Below are 20404 nucleotides of genomic sequence, written 5' to 3' on the forward strand. Positions count from 1 at the left end.
GAAGGAGGGAGCCGGGGCTTATCTTCCAACAGATGAGAAAACTGAGGCTTGGAGAGCTTAGGAAGGCAGCCCGGGCCCCTCTGCTCATGAAGGGGATACAGTGTGGATTTGATGCCTATGCATGTTCACAGCCTTGTTGGCCCAGAGGGACAGTTCTCCTTTCTGAAGACGTTCAGGCTCCTTGCAGGCCTGTTTGGGATTGGGTGGCATTTGCCACGGACACATTTTGGAATAAGAGAAAGGACCAAAAAGATGCTTGAGCAATAGTGGTTGGGTGGCTATTATGGGCTGAACTGTGCAAGAGTCACACGTTGACACCCGAACCCCCAGTATCTCAGAGGCGCTGTATTTGGAGAGAGGGTCTTCGAAGAGGTGACAGGGTAAAACGGGGTCATCTGGGTGGGCCCTTACCCAAGATGATGTGTTTTCTTGTAAGAGGAGGCGGTTAGGGCCAGACATGCATACGAGGAAGACCACGTGAGAATGCGGGGGTGGGGAGCACGGCCGTCTGCAAGCAGGAGAGAGAGGCCTCAACCCAGCCAAGAGCTTTGTCAGACTTTCAGCCTCCAGAATTGTGAGAAAACACATTTCTTTTGTTTAAGCCCTCTGGTCTGTGGTACTTCGTCATGGGAACCCTAGGAGAGGGATACAGGGGCTCTTGATTGTGGCTGAGATGAGGTCCGGAAGGGCTGTAGCATGGAAGTCCTTCATTTACGGGGTCTACAGCAAGCAGAAGCTGATCCCAGGGGGGAAGGATGCCACTCGGAACCTAGACGTCCTGCCCGCCCTTCTCTAAGGCCTTCATCCCTGCCAGCCCCAGCCCCAGGAGCCTGGCCCTCTCCCCTGGCAAGCTCCCATCCAGAAAGGAAACTGAACCATCATGCATTCCCTGGCTTGAGTCAGGAGGCTGACATTTCCCCAAATCTAAATGTGACCACCTGACAGGTGTCTCCATCAGGGGGTCCTGCAGGCCCTTTCAGCTCAAGTCAACAGTCATATCTTCAATGTTTCTCTCAACCATGTGAGAATGCGGGGGGGGGCACCCCCAGGGTCTCTAAAAACCCAGCGACCCTGGGGGTGCCCCAGCAGGCAGGAACTCGGCTTCCAGAGGGAATCTGCCTTAAAAATGCCCACGGGCATGAGGAAATGCTCCTAATCTTGTGCAGGGAAGAGAGGCAACATGCAAAACAGAAAAAGTGGTTCTAATTTTTATAGATGTGAAAAATTACACATACTTGGAGGAAAGGAAGTTTAAAGCCTCGCTTCCCTGTGTTACCAGTTAGGCTTCCTGTTCTGGGAACGGCCCCTTCTTATTCCTGGTTCCTAGAGGGACTCTTGTCTTTTTATCATTGACTCACAGGAGGCCCTTGCTGCTTGGGTGTTAATCCCTGATCAGTTTGAGAGGTTACACTTGGCTTTTCTCACCCTGTCGTCTGCAGCACCCTTGACTTTGCTGTTTCTCATTGGGAAGAAGCCCTTCATTTTGACACAATTGGATCTGTCCCTTCTCTCCCCACTGTCTATGCTTTTAAGGGTCTTATTTTTTCCCAGCCTGGGTCACAGAGATACCTTTCTACTTCACCTTCTGTTTGATTCTAGTTTTACTTTTCACATTTCATTCATGAATCCATCGGAACCATCTTACACATTTTTATCTGTTTAGTCCCTATTCCTTTTTAAGTTTGAAAGTTTTTGCTTACACAGAGGGTTCAATGGGTAAAACTATTAAAAGTTGCCAACCTATAACATGCCCGCCATATACATAGGAAGGAAGAAGGGACTGGATATTTTTGAAAGGCTCTGTACTGCTGAACTTTTGAATGGTGAAGCCCATGTCACATCCATGGCCATCATTCCTGGGAACAAACCGGCTGTCCATTAGCGCTGCAACTGGAAAAGGAAAGCAAAGACCTGGGCTGAAGGTCAAGTTCAAGGAGGAAATAAGGCCATCAAGTGGGCGTCCCATGGAGCCCTGCTCTTACGGATGAAATCTTTCTCCTCTTGATGATGCCAGTGGCCTGGTTAAATCGTGGAATTCTTCTGTGGACCAGTTCAGAGGTACCTGTGCCATGAGTTCAACTTTGAAGGCAGCACTGCTGATTGGCTGACACTGGTCTATAACCACAGGTGATGAAGACCAAGGGTGTGTGTGCTGCCCTGACAGCAAGGTGGCTGTCACCAGCTTGGCTGTCTGCCCAGCTGAGATGATGTGTCTGGCCCTGGGCTGTCTCATGAGAGATCCTTCCCCCAACTCTGCAAAGTGGATTCACTCTGTTTCTGACTGCTGCCCCTCCTTGGCCATCATCCTAATCCAAGCCTGAGCATCCTTTCTCCTGCAGGTGACAGACAGCCCCAGCTACCAGCTCTCCCTGCCCACAGCTGGTCTCCCCGAGTCCAGTCTCTAAGCAGCCAGAAGGGTCTTCCCCACACACAAACCCAGCCCCCCTTTCCCTGCTTAGGAGCCATCACTGTTAATACTTCACCCCCCATGAGATCCCGCTGGCTTTTGGGGATGTGCTCTGTTGACCCGGAGTGCTCCAGTAGAGGGCGCTCTGCAGTTGGAATTCCCCTGGCTCCTCCAGACTACCTGCCTACATCCCTTCTAGGACCGCAGACATTGCCAGGCAAGGTCAAGGTCAAGGTCAAGAGGTCCCTCTCTGACATGGGACCCATGTCTCTCTCCAGCCCTTGCCCCATAATCTGAGCCCAGTGACTCCCAGGGAAGGGATCTGAGACCTGCCTTCTATGCCTTTTTGGCCACTTGTCTTTTTGTCACCCCCATACTTCTCCCTGCATTGTCCCCAATCCCCAAACCCAAGGCTGTAAAGAGGGGTGCCCCTGCCCCTCTCATGACACTGGTGCCCTGATACGTCTGAGAGGAAACAGTTGCTCTGGATGTTCTCAGACAGGGGGGCATGCAGACGTGTCACTGGTGCCTGGTGGGACCTCAGCTGTGTGGACGGCCTTCCGGCCCTGAGCCCTTAAACCAGGCTGAGCCCCCACTGGCCTTATTCCCCTGCACCCGGCCAGGCTCTCAGCATCTCTGGAGCTGACTTCTCTGTGAAATCACCCTGATGGTGTGTAGACGCATGTCTACATGGGGTGACGGTCTCAGCACGAGGCTCCTGCAGGAGAAACATTATAACACGTGCTGTCCTGGTCCCACTTTGCCCTCAGAGACTCTGGCTCGTCACACAGGATGACCCAGCATGAGCCATGACCCCAGGGACCTCTCAGGCTCCCAAGAGTTCCGTGAGCCAAGCGGAATGATGGTGACACTCCAGCTCCCACCAACACTTCATTGAAACCGTCAGAAACTGGGTCACCATGAAAGGAACATGAGACCCGTGTGGGCCGAGGAAGAACCAAGTCTGTGGGCATGACCAGGTTCCCACCTGCACCAGCTCCGGGACCCCAGCACATCTCCCAAGCCTGCTGAGCCCTGTCTTCCTCCTCGAAAAGCGAGGTGAGGCCCTTATCAGGGGGCAGACAAGGCTGCCTGAATTTCCCCTTAAGTAAGGCCTGCCTGTGTGACTTTCACTCATGGGAATTCGACAGGACACACGTCACCACCCCACCAAGGTCTTAACGGGCAAGTGTGAGACCTGCCTTGATCCCTCCACCTGCCATGGGGATGGTTATTTCAGAGGGAAGGGGCCCTGCCAGCCAGCATCCCTGAGCCAGGAAGCTCTGGGCAGGATCTCTGGTCATCCCTGCAATGAGCATCCACTGCTAGTGAGACATAATCCCAGGTGGTTTAACATGACTGAGATGGGAGGCTGTTTCCTCCTGCAGCAAGCCCCAGCTCATCCTGACTGATACTTGGAAGTAATAAGACTTTCCATATGGGAGTTCCCATCGTGGTGCAGTGGAAACAAAGCTGACTGGGAATTGTGAGGTTGTAGGTTTGATCCCTGGCCTCGCTCAGTGGGCTAAGGATCCAGCGTTGCTGTGAGCCATGGATATGGCTCAGATCTGATGTTGCTGTGGCTGTGGCATAGGCTGGCAGCTGTAGGTCTGATTGGACCCCTAGCCTGGAAACTCCCATATGCTGCAGGTGTAGCCCTAAAGAGCAAAAAAAAAAAAAAAAAAAAAAAAAGACCCTCCACGAGGTAGTGTGACTGCACGTGGGACCTGGCACAGAGTGGTGCCCAGTCGTATCCTGTCCCCTCCTCCACCCTTTCCTTGACACAGAATCCAGCTGAGAAGGCCAGGCCAGCATGTTCTGAGCATGGAACTGAGCCTAACCCTGGACCAGACCTACCAGACTAGGAAAGCATCTCCAGATGAAAGTAGTACTGAATTTCTATTTGGAAGATGGTGTGGGTGAGCCAGGGTTTGCCAAATGATAAAGGTCAGATGGGAGTTCCCATCATAGCTCAGTGGTAGTGAACCCGACTAGGATCCATGAGGACACAGGTTTGATCCCTGGCCTTGCTCAATGGGTTAAGGATCTGGCATTGCTGTGATATGTGGTGTAGGTTCAGATGCGACTTGGATCCTGTGTTGCTGTGGCTCTGGTGTAGGCCAGCAGCTGCAGCCCCTATTGGACCCCCTGGACTGGGGACTTCTATATGCCGCACTTGCAGCCCTAAAAAGCAAAAATGCAGTCAACAAATAGGTAAAGGTCAGATGGACCCAGTTTCAGCTGGAGACCTCTTAGGGGGTGTGTGCCTGTGTGCGTTTAAAGATAAATTCCTCAACCCTGGGTCAAATGGACTTTTAGGATGGAGTCGTATGCTTAGAACCAGGGGCTCCTTTCCCCCTCTTCTTGCAGGTGAGGGTGAGAGACGGGGTTCGCACCTGGCCCTGTTACTTCTCTGACCATCTCTCTGAGCTCCAGTCTCTCGATCTTTAAAAGGAGAAAGACAGGCCCTACCTTCTGGCATCGACAGGGTTGAACAGTGCTAAGGAAACACTAGCGTTCATGGCAGGTCAGTGCTGTCACCTCCCAAACTGCAGTGGGAGAGTGCAGTTTGGGACATGGAGAGTGGGAAAGTGAGATGGCATTTTATTTTTATTTATTTTTTTAGGGTTGTACCCACGGCACATGGAAGTTCCCAGGCTAGGGGTCAAATTGAAGCTGCAGCTGCCAGCCTACACCACAGCCACAGCAATGCCGGATCTGAAGCATGTCTTTGACCTACACCGCAGCTCACGGCAACGCCAGATCCTCAACCCACTGAGCGAGGCCAGGGATCGAACCTGCATCTTCATGGGTCCTGGTCAGGTTCGTTGCTACTGAGCCATGACGGGAACTCCCAAGAGGGCGTTTTTGATCTGTGGGTCAATGAGGTCTCTCCTGCCCCTTCCCCCCTCACTCAGAAGACAGTGGCCTACTTCCTGGACATATACAGCTTAGGCGTGGGCCGTGTGAAGGCTCTGGAATTTCCCCATTTAATTTGTGAAGATGGTAGGGAGAGGTGCATTGACAGAGAAGTGATTTGAAGTGAATTTTCCCCACTATCATGAATATTTTACCAACCCCCCTGCTCTGCTGGCTTTGAACCAAACTGGAAAAAGCCATTTAGGGTTTGAAGTCAATTGAAAAGACAACTTGCTATGTTCTGAGCACAACCAGCGAGGGAGCCCTGAGGATGGAGCAAATGGACATGGAACCGCCTCTAATGCCCTGGGCCGTGGCCTCCCAGAGGCACTTCTGTTTCAGAGACGTGATGGCTATAACGAAGTCAGGATGCTTTCAAAGTTCCGCGGTGTGTCAGCCCCTGACCTCGAGACTGGGGAGATGGATGAGCAGATGGGACGCCGTTGATGGTGGTGGTGGTGGGGGGCAAAACCTCTGCCTGGACCGGGGCCTTGGGTTGACCTGTCTACTCCCTGAGCCTTGGCTTCTCCACAGGGTGGAGAGAATGGGAACGCCCAGCTCAGGGCCGTACCAGGGTGAGGTGACCATGTAAAGCCACGAGCAGGGGGCTGGTGTGGAGGAATGTTCTAGAGCGTGAGTGCAGGAGCAGCCTCAGTGACCTTCCCTCAGCCCAGCGTGCAGCAGGGTCTCTGGAATGTGCTGGGCTCAGGGCTAGTTAATGAACTGGCAGACTATTAAGGAAGGGGCAGGGGAGGGTTGAAATAAGCCCTGAATATATCCAATCATTGTGATAGAACGTGATAGAAGATAATAGAAAAAGACTGTACCTATGTGTACGACGGGGTCACTTTGCTATACAGCAGAAACTGACAGAACAGTGTAAATCAACTATAATAAAAAATACCCCCACTCCCCAAAAAACAAACAAAAACACCAAACAACAACAAAAAGAAATAGGCCCTGAAAATAGATGGGGGAGTTCTTTCTCAGAGGCATCGTGATGGATTCTCACCTTCACCAGTGATGTCACCTGTTCCCTGGGCAGCAGGGAGCCTGGTGGTCCTTAGAGCAGGGAAGGTCCACCGACCTTCCTGGAATGCAGCTGGGCCCCTTGCTCTGTGCAGACACCTCTAAAGTTCCTGCCTTTGGGGTTCCTGGCCCTGGAGGACTCTCTGATATCATTTACTGCCTCTCCTGTCTCCCTCGCCTCTTCTGTTGCAGCCTCTTTGCTGTTCCTTACACAAGTCGAGCATGGCCCTGCCACAGGGCCTTTGCACTTGCTCTTTCTCTGCCGGGATATCTCTGTTTCCAGGCTGTTCCCTCATTTCACACAGGTCTCTGCTCTGATGTCGCATCCTTTGAGCAGGCCAGGGGACATTGGCTTTTGTCCCCCCCATCCTCACTGCTTGAAATCATGCCAGGCACAAGGTAGGGACTCAATAAATAAGTATTGAATGAATGAGCGAGTGAATGAATAGATTCTTTACACAAAAGAACTTGTATCTCTGTTCCCGGAGTTGTTATCCTCCTGTCCACGGTGGTCCCCTTTGGGACAATGACCCCGTTAGCAGTGGCGATGCTGAGGACAATAGGACGCGAGATGCACAGCAGAGTGGCAGCGTGCACTGGACTAGGACACGGACTGTGTCTCACACTGGGAGGAGCACTTAGCAAGATGCGGGTTTGAGATTCTCGCTGGGGTTTCCCTGCGGACCCTCAGCGAAGGGAAGGCCACCTGCTCTGAGACAGCCCTTAGCATCTAGGGGCAGCTCCCAAAAGGTGCAGGAGGGAGAAAGAGTAAGACTTGGGATCAAAGCACATTTCTTCCAGCCTTAGGCCCATAGCGTGAATTTCCAGCGGAGAGAGGATCCGCTTTTGCCTTGTGAATCATCCATCACTTGGAGGGGATTTCATGGGCAAGGCACCCTGGCCAGTCGTACCTGAATGAACGGGAAGAGGAGCCCGACGGTGAAGTTGGACAGCCAGTTGACGGTGCCCGCCACGGTGAAGGCGGCCGGCCGCTGCGACTGCTGGAAGAGCTCGCCAGTCAGGATGAAGGGGATGCCGCCTGCAATCAGAGCCAGGGCGTGGGTTAATTTCCCCGGAAGGTCAGGCTGCTAGGACCTGGCTCCACAGGACAGGGGAGCCCTCCCGGTAAAGCCGGCTCTGCCTGGGACAGCGATGCCTTCGAGAGCCGGTGCTGGAGTTACAGCCTGTAACCCCTAAAGGCACGTAAACCATGTCTCTGAGCTGGTCCACCCAGACAAAAGATGTTTCGTCCTCCTGGCTCTCCAGATGCCCTCTGCAGCAAGCTGGGCTCCACCGCAAATTGAATGTGATACGTATCAGTTTAATTTACAAGGCAACTGACGTTAACTGAATATATGGTGTGAGGAATGGTTAGTTTAGCTTCAGAATAACGGAGTCAGGGAGTTCCTGTCGTGGCTCAGTAGTTAATGAGCCTGACTAGGAACCATGAGGTTGCGGGTTCGATCCCTGGCCTTGCTCTGTGGGTTAAGGATCTGGCATGGCTGTGAGCTGTGGTGTAGGTTGCAGAGGCGGCTTAGATCTGGTGCTGCTGTGGCTCTGGTGTGGGCCGGTGGCTACAGCTCCGTTTAGACCCCTAGCCTGGGAACGTCCATACACCACAGGAGTCGCCCTAAAAAAAAAAAAAAAAAAAAAAAAAAAAGACAAAAAAACAAAAAGAATAACAGAGTCAGGCAGGTATTGGCTACCATATTCTCTGGAAGAGAAAACTGAAGCTCGTTGAGGTGGTTTTACTCAGCCAAGGTCACCCAACTCCTGAGCAGCAGAGCCTGTCTAGGATTGGGACTCGACCCTCCAAATCTCAGGGTTTTTCTGCTGATCCTTGCTAATCCTTGAGAGGGAAGTTCCGCCTCCTCACTCTATGGGTCCTCCTTTTCTCCTCTGGATGAACTGCGTGGTGGCCCCAGAAACCCAAGTCGCCCCAGCAGTGGGATGCTAGCGGAAACATCACCGTCATGGGGAAGGACAATTCTTTCTTTGGAGACGCTGTCCAATGCAGTCACAGAATGTTTTTCACCCCTTGCCTCCTGAAGCCAGGAGTGCCCCTCATCACCATGGCAACCAAAAGGCTTCTTCACATTTCCCAGTGCCCTCTGGGTACCACATGTGGCTGAGATCCTCTGAGGTCTGTACCCTTCCCTTCCCAACTGTTCTGCTCAGTGAGACTCAGGATTGGTTGGGCACTGTGCTCACACGCAGGACCTGGGGCACTGTGCCCATGCCCAGAATGACCACCGAGGACCTATGTGCAGCCCTCTATCTTCAACAGGAGTCCCCACTCTGATCAGACCTAACTTGCAGGTCCACAGACAAGAAAGGATGGGGAATAGATGGGAAGCCCTGCGGGACCTTTGCCCAGCTCCGTTTGGAAACCACTAGACTGGAATCATTCATTCCATCAAGACGGAGTGCTTAGTGGCTGCGCTGGGGCTGGTCCCACAGTCCTGGAGGAGAGTGGCAGTGCCCCTGCCCTCCTGGGTCTCCCTCTTCTGGTGGGGAGATGAGAGAGAAAAGAGGACTCATTTATTAAAAAGAAGTGAGGGAACAAGAAATCATCACGGTATGTGATAAGCCCCGGAGGAGATGATCAGGGCAAAGGAGGGCGTGGGGACCTCCGTTAGCAGCGGTGGGGCGGTGGGGCTCTCTGGGGAGGTGACGTGGAGATGTGGCTTGAAGGAGGAGATACACCTTGTGAAGGTGAGGGGAAGATCGTGGTGATGGAGGGATGGGAGGGCAGAGACCCTGAGGGGTGAAAAGGGTTGGGTCAAAGTCTAGAACCGAGGCCAGCCCATCTGGACACCTGCAGGAGGGTAGAGAGGAATGAGATGAGGTGGCAAAAGTGAGCAGGGCCATGGAAGCAACCTCTGTAGAATCAAGGAGAGGGGTTTGCCATGAAGGAAACTGATGAGGTTCTAAGGGGTGGCTGTGATTAATTCGCATTTTGTAGAGATGACTGCAGTTTGGAGAAAAGACTGGAGGATGTTGGGTGGATATTGGAGGCTATTGGGCAGTGCAGGAAGGAGGCGATGGTTGTCTAGAGGGTTTTGATGGTGGCGCTTGGGATGGGAGGAAGGGGCCGAATTTGGGGATTCTCCATCTCAAGGAGGCAAAGCCTTCTGGGTGAGCACAGCACACCACCACCAAACTCATCATCCAGTTCAACCAAGCAACCCAAGGTCACAGAGCCAGGACCAGCTCAAGTCTGTGTCTCTCCCGAGCTTTCACAATGATCGCCCCAGCATGCTGCCAGCCAGCCTTGGACTCCACGCATCCAAAATGACCCCAGAATCAGTTCCCATTGTGGCTTAGTGGTAACGACCTGACTAGTATCCATGAGGATGCGGGTTCGATCCCTGGCCTTGCTCAGTGAACTAAGGATCTGGTGTTGCCATGAGCCGTGGTGTAGGTCACAGATGTGGCTTGGATGCTGTGTTGCTGTGGCTGTGGTGTAGGCCGGCAGTTACAGCTCGGATTCCATCCCTAGCCTGGAACTTCCATATGCGGCAAGTGCAGCCCTAAAAAGCAAAACAACAACAAAACAAAACAAACAAGCAAACAAACAAAACACCAAACAGATTCAGAATGGACCATCCCCTTCACCCTGCACTAGACTGTGAGCCCTCCAGGGCAGGGAGCATCTCCATTTGCCTGGCTTCTTTGACAGACCATAGACATGTGATGAATATTTACTTACTTGAATTCAATGCTCAAAATTTGATTTTGAAAAGATTTGGTATGCTGTTTACCATAAAAAAGGGGTCCCTCTTTATCTTAAAGGTATCTGTCACCGTGTGCAAGATCAGTGGCTGTGCAATGGCTTGAAATGTGCTAAAACCAGCCTTAGATCTGCAGAGCCCATAATAGTGCGTTGTCGGAATGTGTTTGTGTCACATGCCCAGCCGGTCCTGCAGCTAACACTGCCCTGAGCCTAGCGGTATACCGCTGGGGGCAAACCAGAAGCCTGAACAGAGTTGAGGGCTGATGTTTCACCTTCCTGATTCCCCTAGGTGTGTTTTGGAAGAATCTGTGGATAACTCGGTTGACACTTCCCGATGTTGCTGCATCAGCTTGCGGAGGAGCAGACCATCAACACACCTGCCTCCCTGCACTTGCTTCAGGGCTGAGGCTGCAACTTGTTTACTGGTTACGGACCCTCCTCCCATCACAGCACCTAGGACACACATACCAGGGGCTGTGTAAAGATTTGCAGGATCAGGAGTTCCCCTCATGGCGCAGTGGTTAAGGAATCTGACTAGGAATCATGAGGCTGCGGGTTCAATCCCTGGCCTAGCTCAGTGGGTTAAGGATCTGGCGTTGCTGTGAGCTGTGGTGTAGGCTGCAGATGTGGCTCGGATCCCACGTTGCTGTGGCTCTAGCATAGGCTGGTGGCTACAGCTCCGATTGGAAACCTAGCCTGGGGACCTCCATATGCCGCAGGAGTGGCCCAAGAAATAGCAAAAAGACAAAAAACAACAACAACAACAACAAAAAAGATTTGCAGGATCAGAGCAGGAATGATCAAGACATCCTGGAGATACAAGTCATCTACACCAGATTTCCTCTTTCTTTCCTTCATCAGGACTTCAGGCCAGCCTGAGGGACAAATGCGAGCAACCGTGGGGTTCCTGAGCAGCTCACTATGCCAACTGGGTTTCCTTTCCATTATTTCCTTTAACCTCACAACGAGAGAAGGTGGTGAAGCAGAGTGCGCTAGGGCGTGGACTCTGGTGTCAGTAAGAACAGGCTGAAGTCCTGGTTCTACCAGATCCCTTTAGAATTCAGGTCTCTCCCATGCGAAGTATTTTATCAGGGACTTACTTGGGGGGGGCAGTGTGAGGATTAAATGAACTACTGTACACAAGCTCTTAATATAGGTCAGCCACATGAGAGGCATTCAGTGTTAGCTACTCAATAACTGTTAGTGACTATCAAATAATTTTAAAGTCCTTTGCATTGAAGCCCAGAGATGGAGTGTGAAAAGCCCAAGGTCTCTTAATAAGGAGTGATGATGGTGACAATGGTGGTGTTAGTGATGACGATAGTGATGATGGTGGTGATGATAATGATGCTAGTGATGATGATGATGATGGTGATGGTGGTGATGATGATGATGCTAGTGATGATGGTGGTGATGGTGATGATGATGATGATGCTCGTGATGATGATGGTGATGGTGGTGATGATGCTAGTGATGATGGTGGTGATGGTGATGATGCTAGTGATGATGGTGGTGATGGTGATGATGCTAGTGATGATGGTGGTGATGATGATGATGCTAGTGATGATGATGGTGATGGTGATGGTGATGATGATGCTAGTGATGATGGTGGTGATGGTGATGATGATGATGCTAGTGATGATGGTGGTGATGATGATGATGTTGGTGATGATGATGATGCTAGTGATGATGATGGTGGTGATGGTGATGATAATGATGCTAGTGATGATGATGGTGATGGTGATGGTGATGATGCTAGTGATGATGTTGGTGATGATGATGGTGATGGTGGTGATGATGATGCTAGTGATGATGATGGTGATGGTGGTGATGATGATGCTAGTGATGATGATGTTGGTGATGGTGATGATGATGATGATGATGCTAGTGATGATGATGGTGATGGTGGTGATGATGATGATGCTAGTGATGATGATGTTGGTGATGGTGATGATGATGATGCTAGTGATGATGGTGATGGTGATGATGATGATGCTAGTGATGATGATGGTGATGATGATGATGCTAGTGATGATGATGATGCTAGTGATGATGATGGTGGTGATGGTGATGATAATGATGCTAGTGATGATGGTGGTGATGGTGATGATGATGCTAGTGATGATGATGGTGATGGTGATGATGATGATGCTAGTGATGATGATGATGGTGATGGTGATGATGATGATGCTAGTGATGATGGTGGTGATGGTGATGATGATGCTAGTGATGATGATGGTGATGGTGGTGGTGATTAAAGTGCTGCTGCTGTTGCTGATGATAACAATGATGCTAGTGATGATGACGGTGGTGATGGGATTGATGATGCTAGTGAGGACAGTGATGGTGATGATGATAGAAATGAAAATGATGGTGGTAATGATGACAGTAGAAATGATGGTGCTGCTGTAGCTGCTAAAAGATGCTGGTGGTAGCTATGTGGCAGGCACTGTGAAAAGCATCTGACAGCTTATTTCATTTAATTATCACTTCCATGTGGTAATTATCACTATTTTCCCCATTTAACATATAAAGTAACTTAGGACTAAGAAAGTTACATAATTTCCCCAAGTCACATCACCAGTGGGACTCAAACTCAAGGCCAGGTGACTTCCAAGTATGAGTCTTAATGACTCCATTGCGGTGAAAGCCAGTCTAAGACATGAACACTAACTATCTTTAAAATGTGTGAAAGCAGTCTTCATGGTTTTATTTGAATGTTCTCCCAAGTCCCGAGTTCACTTGTTTTGCTTTTGCTGAAAGGCACTGGTGGCCTGATTTTCTATGTGTCTCTTGTGAATGATCTGTTTCTTCAAATCCAAGTTAAAATGAGAAAGAATGGGGTTTGATGTGGAAATAGAATGGATTTCTTGTGGGTCCTTTAGCTTTGTTTTGCTTTTCAAAATAAAAAATAATTTTATTATTTTTTCTGATCATCATGGGTAATATCTGCCCATTTTAAACAATTAAAGAAAGCATGCAATATAGAAAAGCGTAAAAAGGAAACAGGAGTTGTCCTTAAACCTTCCACCCGGGGATGGTCCCCATTTGTATTTTGGTTCTTGGCAAACTGAACATTGCGATAAAGAAGCCTAGACCAAGTCTACTATTTCTGCTTTAGTGATTGGCCTTTTTGACCTGAAGTGCTGAAGAAATCTTTCCTTATCTTTGAAGTTCATCAACTATGTTAATGGGTCTGATGTTGATCTCTTGGTCACAATCTCTCTTAGAACACTGTGTGTCCCTTTGGACCACAGCTTCACTCTTCATTTCTACAGTACACTTTTGAAAACTTCTTCTGTTCTGTGTTGGATTCTCTACACCAGAGACACTTGCTATCCTTATGTCGGATCAGTGTTGTCTCTCTACCGTCTGTATAGATGGTCTCTAGAATGATTTTGTTCTCTGGTTTTCTGCATAGATTGCACACATGCCGGGCAGTCTCTCCTCTCCTCCCCTTGTCCTTTCCTTTCCTCCATGCCCCATGTGGGTGCTTTCCCTGTGTCGCTGCTCTTCTTTCCCATAGATAGAGGGAGCGGCTCCATCCAGATTTCCATCTGCTCTGAACTGGCAGGTCATTCATCTCTGGCACCTTTTCCTTTATCTTCTTCTGGGTTATCTTGTCTTTCAAGTCACAGTTTGAGGTGTGAGTACTATCTTCCAGCACTTTTCTATAAGAGGTGGGAGTTGGGTTGTGGGACAAAAGTCTTTTTCTCTTTCCCCAGGATTGCTGACTCACATCCTCTCTGTACTTCCCCACAGGTCAGGATGTTAGTGAGAACTCGTAGGCGTTTTTGGATTCTATGGTCTGTGATGTTTCTGAGGCGTGGAGACTGAATTCTAGCACCATGCTAGAATTATCCTTCATTGGTACCAATGTTTAAAGTCTATGGTATGATTGTTGGTTTGATTGATGGCCAATTTTTTTTTTTGTGTGTGTGCAGGTTCATTTGGTTGTCATTATTTTTAAAACAAAAAACCTTTTTGTCCACTGCTTAGTTAGATATTGTGGAAGGGAGATCCTATAACCAGGCTATCCATGGCTATATGTACTTGAAATCTCTTTATAATTAGTTTTTTTTCCTTAAAAAAACACAAAGTATCAGTGTTCCTTTTGGTAGGTGTGTAGATGCTGCTCACCTTAAAATGATATGCTTCAAAATTAAGGCACAGTTGAAAGCAATGCTTTCTTGTAAAGGATTTTGAAAAGGGAATGACTTCTTTAAAATTATCTGGTTTGGGCATTTTATTTTGTGGACATTATTATTTACAAAAAGATTTGAGTGCCTGATCTCATTCATGACCAAACTATAGAGTTATGAATTGTTATTACAGAGTAGGAAACTAAGACTCCAGAAGATGAAGGGTCTTACCCAAGTTACTAATCCATGGACAGAGTTGGATTCTGGCTGCAAACCCTGCCTTATTTTGACTACAACTTTCAGTTAAAAAGGACAGAAAGATGAGAATGGATTTGTGCTATTGTTTCTTCCCTGTGCCTGGATACAGGGTGGAAATAAAATATATTATGGCACTAAATACCTATTGCCTAATCATACAATAAACTTAAATGTTGTAAATAAGCCTCAAATAATTATGTCTCTTGGTCAACATCTTTTTTTTTTCTTCTTAAAACTTTAAAAAAAATTTGAGGTATAGTTGATTTACCATGTTGTGTCAATTTCTGCTGCACAGCAGTGTTGGTCAACATATCTTGTTATCTCACTTGGCTCTTATTTGTTATTTTATTTGGCTGCCTTATTCTGGATTCTCCCAGAAGTGGACCCTGGCAAGTAGCTTTTGTGTGGGTTGATCCTAGTAAAAGTGTAACTGGAGGAAAAGACTAAAGGATATGTCATCAACAAGTTGCCACTATTGGTAACCAGAGCTTACTCCAACTGGGAACCCTTGGGAAAGCATGTGGAAAACAAATCTCAGAATCATCCATCAGAGAGGCAAGGGAGTTGGGTATTCACCTATCAAACCTGTCAATCACTGATGGAGGGCTGCTCCCAGGGTAGTGCATCGGTGGGGTACAACACTGGTTAAGAGCATGGGGTGGGCTGTGGGCTGTAACAGTGGTTAAGAGCATGGGGGCAGGTATGGCATTTAGCTCCTTTATTTCTGGCTCAGCTGTGATAACAACCAAGCTGTACTGGACACCTGCACCCTCTGGTGTCCACCATGAGGAGCCATCTGACACTGGGTCTATTGTCTCAACCTTCTCCAGGAGATGAACATGAGTTAAATTCCCGCATCTGCTGGCTCTGTGACCCCAGGTAAAGACATCTATGGCTCTCAGTTTTCTCACCTATGAATAAAGATAACACTAGTTCCTTCCTCTTAGCATTGTTCTGAGGATCAAATGCAGCACACGCAGCAATTACGGTGTATCTGCCGTATCGCAGGAAACATGGGCCTGTGTTTTAGTCCTGCTGCAACTTTCCCTTCATATTTTCTTTAGCTCTCTGCCTACTCCTCTGCTATTTTCTAGCTCTTGCCAGGTACCTGAGGAAAATCTCATTTGTTTATAAAAGAAATAAAGGGCAACTGTCCAAACTTTCTATAATTCACGTTTATCAGAATTCTTTCACGGCCCCACTATCTTCAATTTCAAAAGTCCTTTCACATGCCTAGAAATTCCTTTAAAAAATCTCCGTAAGTGTGTCCATAAGTCACGTAATCCTTTAAAGACATTTTCCCCTTAAGAACCAGCTTTGAAAAATAGCCTATTAAAATTTTTAAAATCAAATATAATCATTTTGAAAATTCCTTGTGGACATTTGGCTGCATTTATTTCACTAGACTTAATCTTGTTTGGCCATTCATTCACCCATTTTCATCCAACATTTACATACCAAGTCCTGGGCTGAGTGTTTTCAGAATCTACCACAGGATGGACTATTTTAGGAGGTAGTGTTTGAACCCTCACTGGGCAGGAGAGGAAACCAAGGCACCGAGCAGCAGAATGACTTGCTCCAGGCAGCACAAGCTGTAAACGAGAGACCTGACCTGCAAACCAAAATCTTCTGGTCCATGGAAAAGACTCTCTCTGCCTTCCTCCTTCAAGGCCCCTCCAAAGGAGATAGAACTCAAAGCCTCCAGCCAAGACAAGAATTACCAGACCCTTATCATGGCCCTACCCCTCTCATTGCCATGCCTCTCCCACACTACCCCAGCAACCTGGCCTATTCCTTCGTACCCCGCTACTAAGAAGGGTATGTGGCCCACTCCTCCCCCCTCCCCCATAGGGGCCTTATAGGCCCCCAACCAACCAGCAAGTGTATCGCAAGAATCCTCTTTCCCCAGCCAATCAGCAGGTCAGCAGGTGTATCCCGAGACTTCTCCTCTCTCCTCTCAAACAGACACGACCACATGCCCAGGGTTGGTTCCCCCTGATCATCTGCAAGTTGGCCTGCTGTGTTAACAGCATCTCAAGAAACTTGTCTTTTTTTTCTTCACCTTGCTTTCAATTCAGAAAACTCTTCTTTCTGACCTGCATGCACAGACCATGACTCTTTCCCCACGAGATATTAACAGAGAGAAGAAAGGCAGGAATTCTGAATAGATTTCTTTTATGATGGCAGTGCCAGCAATCCGCAATCAGAGCCTGCAGCCTGCAGGGGAGCTGGTGCCAGAACTCAGCTGGTGCAGCAAGGGGAGCAGTGCCCGAGGGGCTGTTTGTTTGGGAAGCTTCTTACCTTGGAGCATGTCTATTCAGCCAGATGGAAGAGGTGGGTCTGACCTCCTGTCTCGAAGGAGCTCAGATGGCTGTCTCCTTGGAGCCCTTGCAGGCTCTCCCCTCCTGACTCCCAGTGGCTCTGCAGAGAGCAAGGTGGGAGGCTGAGGTCCTTCCCTAAGCCTCAGTTTCCTCACCTGAGCGCTTGATGAACTATTCGAATCCAGGTAAAGCTGGTTTGCTTGGCACACATTAATTATGACCATGCTGAGATGCCCAGGCTGGTGGCCAATGAAACCGTGTGCCAGCCCCTAAGTCCTTGTGTTTTGAAGTAAGAGCCTTTTCCTTTAGCCTCTCAGGCCTCCTCTCAGTCTCAAAAGGCTGACTCAAGAGTTAATGATGAGGAAGTTCCCGCTGCGGCGCAGTGGAAACGAATCCGACTAGTATCCAAGTGGATGCAGGTTCAATCCCTGACCCCTCTCAGTGGGTTGGGGACCTGGCTCAGATTTCTGTGGCTGTGCTGTAGGCCGGTAGCTACAGCTCTAATTCCTGATCCCTAGCCTGGGAACTTCCATTTGCTGTGAGTGCGGCACTGAAAAACAAAAAAACAAAACAAAAAAGGAGTTAATGATCAGGAAACACTGTTACAGCTAAAACTAGTTAAAATAGTCTCTATTAGGTTGTACCCCACCTTAGCCCACTAACTTATTACTCATGGTGACTTTCTTGTTGGAGCTCTGTTGCACCTACTGTTTTCTTTTGTAATTGGAACACCCCCCAACACCCCTGCCCTGTGAGCAATCTTATTCCAGAGAGAAGACCAAGGAACGATAACCCCGAAGACAACCAGAAACCGTCACCGGGCCCTGATGACTCTGAAATGACCTGTGGAGGGAGAATAACGCAGACCCCTTCACAACAACCCTGTCTTCCGAGCTAAACTTACACACCTCTTACGCTCCCCTCTCAACGCAGGACGCAGATTTGAGGCGTTAGCTGGCTGTGGCCTCCTTGGCCTGGCAAAGCGCTAAAGCTGTTCTTTCTGTTTCCACCCAGCACTCTGTCTCCGAGACTGAACCGATACCAGTGGACAGAGGTCGGTTTTGGCGACACCAAGAGCCTGGCTTTGGAGTCAGATAAACTCTCCAATGACAGCCTGTGTGATCACAGGCAGGTGACATGGACAGCTCTCAATGTTCTCATCTATAAAATGAGGATAGAGCCATAGGTAGCTCCTACCTCTTAGCATCGTTTGGGGATTAAATGAGGCAGAGTTTGGCAATTGTTCAATGCCTAGCAAAGCTCAGTTGCATCAACTGCTAAATCTCTTCTCACCATTCATTCACTTAATACATGTGCAAGGAGCGTCAGTGCGAGCCGGGTGCTGTGCAGGGAAGTCAGAGCAAGAAGCAGACTCGACTTCCGCTTTCCAGCACCTGGGATCCACTGAGTCAAGCAAGCCAAACCCATCACAAGATTAACATTCCCGGACCACGTCTCTTCTGGGCAATTCTAATAATAAAAAGTTAATGCATCGAGTACTTCCTGTGTGCCAGGCTCTGCAAAGGTTTTCCCTTCATGGAGCTTTAAATTATTTCAGAACAGGAGTGATAAACTCCGTACAGATACAGCATCAGGCATTGCTATTTTATTTTTTTTCTTTTTAGGGCTGCACCTGCGGCATATGGCAGTTCCCAGGCTAGGGGTTAAACTGGAGCTGCAGATGCCGGCCTACGCCACAGCCACAGCCAAAAGGAACCCAAGCCGCATCTGTGACCTATGCCACAGCTCATGGCAATGCCAGATCCTTAACCCACTGAGCGAGGCTAGGGATCAAACCCGCAACCTCAGGTTCCTAGTTGGATTCGTTAACCACTGAGCCACGATGGGAACTCCCCAGTTCGTATGTTTCGACAAAGGCTTTATTCCAGGGGAATTTCTTTAATCTGGATTTTTAGGTCAAAATTCTTCTGTTTGAAGGCCTCCACTCTGGAGCTGCTAGGGGCGGGGATGTTTTTGATGAGTCTTGGGAGGCAACCGGCCAGTTAAGGCCAAACTGACACTGCTCATTCAAAAGAAAAATGAGGAGCCGCCACATGCTAATGAGTGCAGACAGCTAATTAGCAGGTAGGAAAACACAGTTCAAGTCCGCGAGGACAAACCCATGGCTTGTGCTCAGCTTGGGGGGTGGGCCACCCTCAGACCCTGTTACTAAGCTTGATCAGGAGTTTACATTTCAATAAAGCCGGAAGTCAGAGGTCACTCTCTAAAGTTCTTCCTTATCTGGTCGAGTGCAGTGCAATAGGGGCTGTTGAAGCAGACCAGCGAGGGTGTCTGGATCAGGCCGAGTCTTTGGTATGGGTGCTGTGGTTATAAGGCAGCCTAGGGTACAGTCGAGCACCCGGGGGACACAGCCTGGGACCTGCCACTCCAGGCAGTCACAGCCTCAGCCTGGGTTTTGGCAGAATGGGTTTGTATATTCACTCAATGAGCACAAATGACTGAGTTCTTGCTCTGGGCTGAGGCTGTGCTGGACACTGGGGATATGTTTCTGCTGGAGCTACGGTTCCTGGGCTAGGTGGCATCTTAGATCCTGGGTTCACGATGCCAGCTGGCCCAAGATCCTAGAATGCTGAAGCCGATGAGGTTGGTGGTCCACCCCTAAATCTGCCCCACTCCCATCTCAGCGCAGCTAGTCCCACATGCACCTGCTGGCTCCATTCCCCATACAGGGCTTTGTCCGGCTTCCCACAAGTCAGAGGGCTGCGGAGTCAACACCTCTTTCTCCCCAGACTGGCTGCAGGGAGCTGGTTAAATACTTCCTGGGGGATGACTCTGAGACATGTATTTCCTACAGCTTTTCAGACTCTTTGGGCAGAATTCTGCCGTGGTCGCCTGCGGCAGTAATTGGTTCCATAATTGCCTATTTCCCTGCACTTCCCAGGATCATTCCCCAAATTAACTGTGTTCCTTGAGTCCTTGGCTTAGAGTCTCTTTCTGGGGAAACTCGGCCTAGTTTTTCAAAGTCCTGCGTTACCCAAGATGGAAGCCCACACCAGTCTGCCCTTTTCTGAATACCTATTGATGGATTTATTTCTGTTTCAGCTTTTTTTTTTTTTTGCCACCCCACAGCATATGGAATTTGGGGGCCAGGGATCAGATCCCAGCCTCAGTTGCCACCCAAGTCACCACCGCAGCAATACCAGATCCTTAACCCACTGTGCGGGGCCAGGGATCAAACCTGCGACCCAGCGCTCCCCAGACGCCATGATCCCATTGAGCTACAGCAGGAACTCCCACCTACTGATTTATAATCTAGACTCCTGGGGCATCCGGGGTGACCCACCCGTCCTGGTGTTACAAACAGAACATCCCGCGTCACGGGAACCCCTGGGGTGGTTGGTTTCCCCAGTGGTATCTCGACTTATTTCCTGATGGCTTAACGGGGTTGGTTGTGTTTATGCGATGAGGGCGCCGAAAGAGACTATATCACGTTCATAAATGTTTCTGGACAGACCAAACTGATCTACACAGGGAAGAACTGAACAGCAGGAGAAGAGCAGAGCTTCAAGTGTGCGCTTAGAGGCGGCAGGGCCGGCCCGGGGCGACTCAATACACTGATGCTGTGATCAAG

The 20404-nt window shown here is 49.3% G+C and overlaps 1 protein-coding gene across 1 annotated transcript in view; it reads right to left on the bottom strand.

The window, feature by feature from the left end:
• The window catches only part of SLC2A9 (solute carrier family 2 member 9), a 155350-nt gene that overhangs the window by 6028 nt on the left and 128918 nt on the right, over nt 1-20404 (bottom strand). The window contains exon 11 of the mRNA XM_047799519.1: nt 7267-7394. Coding sequence (XP_047655475.1) covers nt 7267-7394 — 128 coding nt within the window. The remainder of the gene's footprint in view (nt 1-7266; nt 7395-20404) is intronic.

The sequence above is a fragment of the Phacochoerus africanus genome, chromosome 10 (assembly GCF_016906955.1).
Source record: "Phacochoerus africanus isolate WHEZ1 chromosome 10, ROS_Pafr_v1, whole genome shotgun sequence".
Taxonomy (NCBI): domain Eukaryota; kingdom Metazoa; phylum Chordata; class Mammalia; order Artiodactyla; family Suidae; genus Phacochoerus; species Phacochoerus africanus.